Here is a 12,207-nt window from a genome sequence, read left to right as displayed (position 1 = left end):
TTTTCTTAAAAAAAAAAATAACAAGTAAATAAAATAAGTAAATGAATAAATAAATCTAATAAAGTTGATGAAAATTCACCTCTTATTCTGATTTCCCTTTAAAATAATGAAAAGAAAAAAAATCACAAAAAAAAAAAAAGATCAAATCCTATTACCTTCACAGAAAAAAAATAATAATAAATAAATAAACAAATCATTCCTAAAGAAAGAAAAAAATATAAAAAAATAATAAAATATAATAATAAAATAAGATCGACCCCCACTATCTTCACAGCAAAAAAGGAACGTCCCTCTTCAATAATTCCCACAACAAACTTAGACCGCCAAACACTTATAGAAATACAAAAGAAAAACAAGGAAAACATGAGCATTTGACATTTCCATAAACATATATTTAAGAATTACTTGCTTACTGACTACGACACATTGTAAAAGAGTATTAAAGTAGCCGAGGCATAAAATAGTACAGGGAAAATAGTCATCTGGTTCGTAAATAGTACAGGGGAAATAGAAATAGTCATCTGGTTCGTAAATAGTAAAGATCATCGTACACTAAGTAGAAATTGATGTACACTTCACCAATACAATGACGAGTAACACAATGAATGAATAAGCTGAAATAATAATGAATACCATCAAAAGAAAAGACAAAAAAAAAAAAATACATAAATGGTGGTATCTGAATGAAATAAATTAGAAAAATGAAAAAAAAAGATATCTGAGTAAAACAAATAAAAAAAATAATAACAATAATGAAAAAAAAAAATGTATCTGAGTGAAATAAACTGGAATAATAAAGAATACACTGAAAAGAAAGGAAAACATAAATATATTTGGGTGAAATTATCTGAAAAACAATAATAAATAATGAAAAAGGAAATAATTTTGGTGCATGAGTGAAATAAACTGGAAATAATATGAAAGAATGAAAAGAAAGGAAACAAAATTGTGTATCTGAGTGAAATTAAATGGTTAATAACATAATTACAAAAATAAAAGGGAAATTAGTGTATTGAGTGAAATAAAGTCTTGTTTGTCTGAGTGAATAAACATCACACACCACTCAACACAAAATAAAATAAATACACTACCTCATAAAAAAAAAAAAAAAAAAAAAAAAAATATATATATATATATATATATATATATATATATATATATATATATATATATATATATATATATATATATATATATATAAATGCATAAATAATAATAATAATAAACATCATAAAACCAATGCAAGAACACAATAATTCTCAGTCTATTGTGTTGCAGCCATGAAAATTCCAACCTTGATAGTTGCTCAACACAAAATAAAAATAAATGAATAAATAATAATAATATTAATAATAATAATAATAATAATAATAATAATAAACATAAAACCAACACAAGAACACATTGTCTATTATATTGCAACCACATAAAGTCAACACAAAATTCATAAATACCTAAAAAAAATAAGTAAATAAGGAAAAATAATTCTACAATAACTAATACAGGAACAACAGAACACCAGAATACAGTGTCTGTTGTATTACAGCAACACATTACCAACCCTTACAACCACAGGACACAAAAATGGAGAGTGTTGCAGAAATCTTTTAAGAGATGTCCATTTTGAATCTATTTAATTTCTATATACATTTATCTGGGATCATGGAAGCGTCTAGAGAGGGAGAGGAAGGAAGGGGGAGGGAGTGTATCCTGGAACACACTATATGTATGTATGTATGTATGGGGTCAGGAGATTACCATTGTTTATACTTGAGTGTGTATGAATAAGAAAAAAAAAAAAAAAAATAGGGTCTTTATTTCTATAGTTTTATGAGATTGTGGGTTAAAATGTCATATAATACACACCATATGTATGTATGTATGTATGGGTCACAAGAGTACTACTGTTTATACTTGGGTGTGTATAAAGAAGATAAAAAATAGCGGGGGTCAGTATTTATATATTTTTTTTGACATTGGGTTAAAATTTTTAATATAATACAACTGTTAACATCCTTATCCTGCAAAGACATCAATGGCATCGACACTCATTGGTATGACAGAGGGGGGGGTGGATGGGGGTGTGGATCTGAGGGAGGGGTGTTTAGTTGGTGAGTGTGTGTGTGAGGGTATCATTGGTATGAGGGGGTGATGGTGTTTGGTGGGTGGGTGTATGTGAATGGGATGGGTGAGGTGTTAAGGGTGGTGTTGATGGCTGAAGAAAGGTTGGGATTGTTGTAAAGTAGCATTGATTGACAAAACCGTGTTGGAACATTTCAAAAGAGGTTTTGACACTGAGTAAAGGTGAGGGGGTGTGTAGAGGTGTTGATGTGTGGTATTAATGGTCAAGGAAAGGTTGGGAATTGTTGTAAAGTAGCATTGAAAGTGACAAAAGTGTTGAAATATATCTGAAGAGGTTTGGCCACTGAATGACTGTGGTGTAAGTGAAGGAAAGGGAAGTGTGTCTGAAGCAGTTATAAAAGACTAGGTGAGGTGAGGTTAAGTTAGGTTAGGGAGTGGTATCTGAAATTTTGATAAGAGGCTTTGGAACTGCAGATCATCTTCACTGCACAAAAATGTTCATATACTATAAATCCTAAGCTGAAAGGTTTGGAAAATAAAGTTGTTGTGTTTTTAGAGATTCGAAAGGTAAGAATTGTGTTTTGAGTGTTGAATAGGTTGCAAACAGCTAAGAAGGGATCCTAGTCTTTATAAAGGGTTTGAAACTAAGAGCCAGATTATCTACAGTGTGTACAAATGTTTAAAAAGGTTTGAATCTTGTGCTAACAATGTTCCAAGTTGACAAATAGGCTTCTTTGTACAAATGAGACAAAGAGAAGCAGGCGATCAGGAATTTGTGCCAAGAATAAGAACAAAAAGAGGGATTAAATTCTTTTAACTTTCTCTAAACTTTAATTCTTAATAATATGATAACAGCAAATTGTAACCTTTATTTATCTTCTTTCTCTCTCACTCTCTCTATCAGGGAAATGAAAGATACTGTCTCTATCTTTATCTTTGACAAACCAAAGTGAGATTAAAGAAAGAAAGGCTTCTCTATCTCATATTTAAACCATTGCTGTCTTCAATTGAATAAAAGAAAAAAAATAAATTAAAAATAATTGATAAATAAATAAAATTAAAAACAAAACAAATAAAACGTAAATCTGAATTGAAAAAAAAAAAAAAAAAAAAAAAAAATCATTAACATCTACAAAAAAAGAGAGCGTTATGAATGTATAGTCTAGTATATATATATGTATAATGTATGCATGTATATAAATCTAAGTATTGTCCCAGCTTCCAACACACACACACACACACACACACACACACACACACACACACATGTTTCTTAAAATGATCTTAAATATACAATAATTTCTGTACTAACTTTACAATATATAAAGAGAAAAATACAGAAACATTACTCTTAAAATACCACTTAAGTCCTACCACAGAAATAGTGAGTAATCATTTTAACCTTTCTTTGTTTTCCTGTACGTACGTTTGTCATACACCATCATGTATCTACCATTAAAAAAAAACATTTGTTCCTGCCACACGCGACATTTTCCAGGAGACTCGGAACACATGATTCACACTAAAAGTAAGGACATGAATTTTTTCCCTCTGTGACTTATTTTGCAGGCAAAAAAAAAAAAAAAAAAAAAAAAAGATGCACAATAAAACTAATGACAATTCTTCCCTCTGTGACACATTTTTCAGGAGTCGGAGGAAATGACTCATGAGAAAACTAATAAAATTCTTTCCCTCTGTGACATATTTTCAAAAGAAGAAATGATTCATGATAAGACTAATAACATGAATTATCTCTGTGTGACATATTTTCCAAGAATTATGAGATAAAAGACACTGGACATACTTATAATTAGTAATTCTTTCCCTCTGTGACATATTTTCCGGGTGACTCAGAATAATTGGCTTTGGACATTGAAGTAGGAAAAAAAAAAGTTCTTTGTGACATTAAAAACACCAATAAAAAACAATAATAATAAATGTCTTACCTCAATAACATGACATTTTGCTAGTCAAGTGAGGAATATCATAGGGGAACACATGCATACTCTAATAATGATGATGATGATAATAATAATAATAATAATAATAATAATAATAATAATAATAATAATAATAATAATAATAATTCACTCAAATAACATATATGCTTTATAATGCAAGGGTAGGGGGAAAGGAAAATAATAACATTGTTGATAAATAAATGACTTATGGTAATTAAATTTCCTCCAAAGTGTGGCTAATTTTCCACAACACCAACATAAAAAAAAATAAACAAATAAACAAAATAAATATAAATAAATAAAAAATAAATAAAATAAATAATAAAAAAAATAAATAAAATAAATAATAACAATAAAAACAACAATAATAATAATTCAAATTCCTCCGAATTGTGACAAATTATCCACAATACCAACATAGATACAAAAATATATAAAATAAATAAATAAAATAAATAAATACCCCAAAACACTTCCAAATCCATCATAACAAGAGACAAACATCAAATACAAAATAAATTAAACACACCATATTGAAAAAAAAAAAAAAACAATATTGGCACATTAATTAACTCAGGTGAACAGACACACACAGGTAACCGCAGGCGTGAAAACAAGACAAGGACAGGTGTGTGGGGAAGGTGTAGGTGTAGGGACGGGAGATTTGCAGGCTTGTAATGGCAGAGAAAAGATGTAGTGTTGCATTGTGGGTGTGTTTACAGGTTTTGGGAGGTTTGTAAAGGCAGATAAAGGTGCATTGTGTGATGCTGTACAAGTTTGGAAAGGTTTGAGAAGACAGAAAGATGCAGTGTTGCATTGTGGGTGTGTATAGGTTGCTTTGGAAAGGTAGATAATAATATATTGGTGCATTGTGGGAAATAGTAAAAGTTTGTAAAGGTTCATAATGATATATAATGATATAAAGGTGTGTTTTGAGGTGTGGGAAGGTGTACACTGCAGGTTTGTGAGTGTTTTAGGGTGTATTTATAAAGTGTAGGTGTTTCAAGGAAGGTTTGCATATGTGTAGGTTTGTTTAGAAGATTCTGTGTGTGTGTTTGTGTGTACAGGGACAAAAAAACAACCTTAATTCCACTATGGTTCCTAATACAAGAGGCAATAATGCATTATTTACATTGAAAGGGCTTTTGTTTACTTATACATACATAGAAAGTAGCAACACACACAGACACCCACACACACACACGCACACACACACACACACATGCACACACACACACTCACACGCTCAGATCTTTCCTTTTTTTTTCACTTATAATCAAAATATAATTAATTCTCTTTCCTCTTCCTGTTCCTCAGTTTTTCAAAATTTGCTGGTAAAAATGCAGGTGTATTTTGATAGTTTGAAAAAAAAAATAAATAAATAAAGAAATAAAAAAAAAAAATAAATAAAAAATTATTTATTCTCAAAAATAAAATAATAAAAAAAATAAATAAATAAGTAAATAAAATAGCTCTTTGTGGTTTTCTATTTTGCTAAGTGTTTGTTTGTTTGTTTTATTTTTCAGGTACGTACAATAATTTTTTTCAAAGGAATTTTTTTTTTTTTTTTACTTTTTTGTATTTTGTGCTCTTTGTTGAGTTGTGTAAGTCGTAAAACTGTCAAAGTATCAAAATATCTTCCTTTGATCATTATTTTCCACACACGTTCCTTGTTGCTTCCCTCGGTTCATTTGGTTTTGTCATCTTGTGGTGATTCCAAGATGACACAAACATCAACACCATTACAGGAAGCTTCAATTATTTACCTCCACACTTATGACTATTTTTTGTGCATTCCAAAATAAAACACACAAAAAAAAAAAACCTATCAAATATTTACTTCCTTACTTCTGATTCTTGTTTAATTTTGTGCATTTCAGAAAAAAAAAAAATATATATATATATTGTCTCACATTTCTAATTGTTTGTTTTTTGTGCATTTCAGAATAGATCAAACACAAGACACATCAACTATTTACTTCCTTCCTTCTAATTCTTTCTTTTTTGTGCATTTCAGAATAAAAACAAAAAAAACTATCAAATATTTTCTCTCATACTCCTAATTCTTTCTTTTTTTGTGCATTTCAGGATACATTACACACGACAAGCATCAAATATTTTCTTTTCTACTTCTTTATGTGTCTATTTCAAAATAAATCTTACAAAAATGCATCTAAAATTTTCTTTATACCTTTTTTCTCTGAGTTTCAAAATCAGCGATGGAGAAAAGAACCATCAAATAATTTGAATACTCTTCCTGGTTTTTCATTATTCTTTGTGCATTCAAAAATATTCATACTAAAAGCATCAATTATATTTTTTACATTAGTTTTTTTTTACAGCTTATTTCAAAATGAGCGATATACAAAAGAACCATCAAATAATTTCAATACTCTTGCTGTTTTTCATTATTCTTAGTGCATTTCAAACTCTTTGTACTAAAAGCATGAAATATTTCTTTAGTCTACTTTTCCTTTTCCAAAGAGTTTCAAAATGAGCGATATACAAAAGAGCCATCAAATAATTCTAATACTCTTCCTTTTTCATTATTCTTAGTGCATTTCAAGATATATTGTGCAAAAAGCATCATACATTTCTTAACATTATTCTAAATACTTTTTTTCCTGCGACTGTTTCAAAATGACCGATATACAAAAGAACCATTAAATAGTTCTAATATACTTTCTTTTTTCATTATCTTTTGTGCATTTCAAAATGTATAGTACAAAAAAGCATAAAATATTTCTTTACATTACTCTAAATACATTTTTCTGTGAGTTTCAAATTGAACAATATACAAAAGGACCATCAAATAATCCTAATACTCTTCCTTTTTCATTATTCTTTGTGCATTTCAAAATATATAGTACAAAAAAGCATCAATTATTTCCTTACATTACTCTAAATACGTCATTTCCTGCGACCGTTTCAAAATGGACGACTTACAAAATAATCCGTCAAATACTTTCAATAAATAGTCTTTGCTTTCTTTGTACATTTCAAAATATAAGAGCCCTCAAATATTTTCCTCTTCACAACACTGGTTTGGTGATGTTTGTGTTTCAAAAGTGACTAATACAACAAAGTGAGTGTCAAATGTTTCCAATACTCTTCATGCATTCCTTTTGTGCGTTTCAAAATACTTCATACAAACATTTATCAAAAGTTATCATTATTTCATCTAATCGTCGTTTCATCTACTTTCCTAAAATCTTCATACTTTTCACAGGCTCATTTCTGTATTTTCCCAATAATAAAAATGTTCAATATATTTACCTGAAATGAATCTTTGTACTTTTCCACCTTCCTTCATTTTTTAAATTTTTCTCATAAAAGATATGTCAAATCTACTTTCCCATCACTTTTTCCACTTTTCCACACTGAATTCTGTATTTTTCCCAATAATAAATGTTGAATCTGCTTTCCTGACGGAAATCTGAACACATACTAGAATAATTTCTGTATTTTCCCCAATAATAAATGTTTAGTCTACTTTCCTGACAACACTTTGAACACTTTTCCAACACATTCCTGTGCTGATTTTAGTATTTTGCCTACTAAGAAACCCTATTTAATCTAATTTTTCAACACTTTCCCACTTTTCCAGGCTAATTTCTGTACATTCCCAATAAAGAAAAAAAAAAAAAAACATTTAATCTATTTTACCAACACCTTCCCAGCATGATTTCTGTCCTTCCTCAATAATAAACACGAATCTGAGCCTTCCCTTCAGTGGTCCGAGGAACAGCGAGGCGCCGTGACTCCTGCAATGGTGCCGTGATATAAAAATACTCTTTATATCTCACCTACTTCTAAAAAACCTGTTGTTTCTATCACCTCCCTGGCTGGCACACACCACACAACACACGCTCCATCTCTCACTCTAGGACAACAAACACACACACACATACACACACACGCATATGAAAACACTATAGGTAGAGAGTGCAAACATACACAAACACACATAAACGTACACACACACACCTAAGCTATAGTTCAGGGGTGACTTGGTTAAATAAATAAATTGGCGTAAAGCTGGGGAGGTCTGCTGTGTTGGGGACCTGCGGGGACACAGCAAGCAGCATTTATGGGTGTTATTGTGATTCAGGTATGGCCACAGCCCCTCCACATACCTCCACAGCCATACAAACAGACAGACAACATTTTCGGATGGTTTTAGTGACATCCATTGCATTTCGGTGTATTCTCTCTCTCTTAGTTCTCTTGTCTGTGGTGTTCTGGCCCCTGTGGTGGTGTGTGGTGGTTCTCAAAAGGGTGTTTCTCTGGTGTGTTGGTGGTGTTACAGACTGCTGCTGATGGAATTGTGAGAGGCTTGAAATCTATCGCTGGAATCATGAGAAATCCTTGAAAATGATCACTGGCGTCATGAAAAAGCACTGAAAACTATCACTACAAACATGAAACCTATTGGAAATTATCACTGGTGCATGAAAACCCTTACAGACACCTCTACAACATAAGAAACACCTCAAATAACCCTAAAACCTTTAAAAAGACCCCCAAAAAATACAAACCCACCCTAAATAACCCTAAAAAAATCCCTAGAAACAAGAAACACCTCAAAATACTCTAAAATACAGCAAAACCTTTAAAAATAGCCACATGGAAACCTTTAGAGAGACCTTCAAACACAGGAAAACCAAACAAATACACCACAAAACATCCCAAATAACCCTGAAAAAACACCCTACAGCACAACCAGACCACCACAAACACAAACAAGCACAGACAAGAGAACTGCCAACACACACCACAAAAACACACACCATGAGACCACACATCCTATTTTAACCTAACCTAACCCTCTGTATTTAAACCCAGGGGCATTTTGAAGACTCCCAAGGAAGATAGAGGAGTGGGAGAGGGTTGAGAGAGGAGGAGAGACAAGAAGAGACAAGGGGAGTTAAGCATTCAAGTCCTCCTCATCACTCTCCATCCCTAGATCATAAATTGGAGATGCGTTCTTCCCCTAGGCTTTCACATGGTCAATACGCCTCACAGTGCAACAGAGGACCATTGAAAGGATCATAGCCAGGACTTGGATGAGAAGGATGGCCAACAGACAGTACAAGATCTCATTGCTGTATGATTGTACCACGTTTAGGATCTTCTCCGAGCAGCCCTGTGGAAAGAGGATGGTTAGTGGGTGCTTTTGTGGTGTTTGGTGGTGGTTAAGTGTGTTTTGGTGTGTTTGGTGGTGTTTGAATGTGTTTTGTGGTGTTTTTGTGTGTGTTCTGTTGGTATTTGAATGTGTTTTGATGTGTTAGATGTTGTTTTGTTGGTGGTTTCATGTGTTTTGATGTGTATTCTGCTGTTTGGTGGTGTTTTGTTGTGTTATAATGCATTTTGTGGTGTTAATTTTGTGTTGGGTTAGCTTTGGTTGGGTCTCTCTCTCTCTCTCTCCCAATAAGAAAGAACAAAAAAATCCAAAACTTTATGCCTCTTAGTAATCATCTCTCTCCCTCTCCCCCTCTCACCTCTTCAAAAATGATGGCAGGGTTGGCAGAACTATCCCTGTTTATCTTGGTGTCACATGGGGCGCCACACAGCAGGACTCAGGCACATTGTAGAACCCTGGCTTGGATATCACTCCTATCTCAGTGTGGCCGGCATCTGCGTTGTTGAAGTTGCTCCCGTCCCAGTCATCAGGACCATTGGAACCGCAGCACTTCAACTGTGGGGGTGCATGTGTTAGGTTAGGTGAAGTGAGATGAGGTGAAGTTAGGTTATGTTAAGTTAAGTGTGGTGAGGTGAGGTGAAATATATATATAATTTTTCTATTTATTTATTTATTTATTATTATTATTATTATTTATTTATTTATTTTTTTTTTTTTTTTGTAAAGACCATTGGAGCTGCAGCACTTCAACTGTGGGAGTGCATGTGTTAGGTTAGGTGAAGTGAGGTGAGGTGAGGTGACATTAGTAAAGGTTAAGTTAGTTTAATCTAAACACTCCAAAACACATCCAAAACAGCCCAAAACACCAAAAAATATCCCATATACTTCAATACACAGTTAAATACACCAAACATGCATTAAAAACACACCCCAAACACCAGAAACATCCCAAACACACCCAAAATACCCAAAACACTCCAAAAACATCCCAAGCACACCCAAAACACCAGTAAAAAACACCTAAAACACCCCAAAAAACACCTCAAACACACACCAAACATCCAAAACATCCCTCAACACACCTAAACACACCCAAGCACAGCAAAAATATTCCAAACATATCCAAAGTACCCCAAATCACTCCCAAACACCTCTTGCAACACCACACACCCAAACACCTTAAAAAACACTCCTAATTACACCCAAAATATACCCTAACACTTCAAAACACCCAAAAACACTCCAAAACACACCCAATATACCTAAAACACCCAAACACCCCTTACAACACCCCCAAACACCTCTCAGCACCCACGTTCTTCTGGATGGTGTTGAAAGCATTGGTCTTGATCTCAACACCGCCATAGTCTGTCTTGATGGTGTCGGTGACAGCGTCGGTGAACACCCTTGTAAACTTGTCCTTGTTAGCGTGTGCCCAAACACCGATGGCAATTTGGCCGGAGAACAGAACCAGAACCAGCGCAAAGAACTGTAGGGTCAAGTCAGGGTGTGTTAGTTCCCTGTAGGATTAACATTTAGCCTCCCAAAAGAAATAAGAAAAAAATAAAATAAAAAAATAATAAATAAATAAATAAATATATAAAAAAAAAAATAAATAAATAAATAAATAAATAAATAAAATAAAATGCATAATATTTCCTCTTTTGCCAATACAATTTTCTTTACTCAATATTTAGCAGTATGAAAACACCACATCACCATCAAAACACAGCAACATCCTTACCGTTCCCAGCATACACTGTGACTCCTGGCAGGCCCCGCAGCAGCCCAGGAAGCCCAGGATGAAGACAATAGCCCCCACCACCATGAGGAAGTAGAGTACTGACTTGTAGCCCTGCACATCATTGGTGAGCACAGTGATGTCTGTCACACTCAGGTACACCCACAGCACCAGGCCCAGCCACGCACCACCCATCACCTGGTGAAATGTCCTTAGATTAGCTGAGGTGATGTGATGTGACGTGAGGTAAGGTAAGGTAAGGTAAGGTTAGGTGAGGTAAGGTAAGGTACAGTACAGTAAGGTAAGGTAAGGTAAGGTAAGGTAAGGTAAGGTGAGGTGAGGTGAGATAAGGTAAGGTAAAGTGAGGTAAGGTTAGGTGAGATTAGGTAAGGTAAGGTAAGGTAAGGTAAGGTGAGGTGAAATAAGGTAAGGTAAGATGAGTTAAGGTTAGGTTAGGTTAGGTTAGGTTAGGTAAGGTAAGGTAAGGTAAGGTAAGGTAAGGTGAGGTGAGGTGAGTTAAGGTGAAGTAAGGTAAGGTAAGGTAAGGTGAGGTGAGGTAATGTTAGGTTAAGTTAGTTAAAGTGAGGTGAGGTGAGGTAAGTTGAAGTGAGATAAGGTAAGGTGAGATAAGGTAAGAAAAAATGTGATAAGGTAAGCTAAGGTAAGATAAGGTGAGACAAACAAATGAAAAGCCTGATATGTAGATAGACAGAGAAATAAATATGGATAAATACAAAAATAGATATATAAACAAACAGAGACAAACAGACATAGTCAGACAAACATACATACAAAACAAAGAAAAAAAATACAGACAGACACAACATTTCACCATCATTCAACACCACTTCCAAACACTTGTCATTGCATCAAACCTCACCATTACTGACACAATATTCTAAATTCAAAGGGTAACCACACCACACACCAGTACATTACCTAACTCTATGGACACTGTAAGGGAACTGACAACCGAGTGGACATTTTCTGTATATTTCTGCAGCTCTCAGCCAGTCTTGTCTTATATCACAAAGAAGGTAAGGTTAAGAAAAGATCAAGATAAAGAAAGGTCGTTAAAAAATAAGATAATTATTATTTTCTTTTATCTATTTATCTTATTAATACAATGTGAAAGTTTTCAAGGCAATTTCTGGGTAAATAAAAAAAAAATAAAAAATAATCAGTTTTCATTTTTTTCAGTTAGTTTCAATTAATTTAAGCTTAAGTCAAGTTAGATGAGTGAAAATTAAAGGATGAATAATAAGAAAAAAAAGTATACT

At 33.1% G+C, this 12,207-nt stretch overlaps 1 protein-coding gene across 1 annotated transcript in view; it reads right to left on the bottom strand.

Moving 5' to 3' along the window:
* Nucleotides 1-2,893: 2,893 nt before the first annotated feature.
* The window catches only part of LOC123510594 (tetraspanin-1-like), a 19,684-nt gene continuing 10,370 nt past the window's right edge, over nt 2,894-12,207 (bottom strand). Inside the window, exons 2-5 of the mRNA XM_045265878.1 lie at nt 10,931-11,125; nt 10,502-10,675; nt 9,545-9,741; nt 2,894-9,189 (exon numbers count right to left, since the gene is read on the bottom strand). Coding sequence (XP_045121813.1) covers nt 9,586-9,741; nt 10,502-10,675; nt 10,931-11,125 — 525 coding nt within the window. The 3' untranslated portion in view covers nt 2,894-9,189; nt 9,545-9,585. The remainder of the gene's footprint in view (nt 9,190-9,544; nt 9,742-10,501; nt 10,676-10,930; nt 11,126-12,207) is intronic.

Source organism: Portunus trituberculatus, chromosome 4 (assembly GCF_017591435.1).
Source record: "Portunus trituberculatus isolate SZX2019 chromosome 4, ASM1759143v1, whole genome shotgun sequence".
Taxonomy (NCBI): Eukaryota; Metazoa; Arthropoda; class Malacostraca; order Decapoda; family Portunidae; genus Portunus; species Portunus trituberculatus.
The sequence above is the reverse complement of the archived record's forward strand: the minus strand, read 5'-3'. Positions and strand labels throughout refer to the sequence as shown.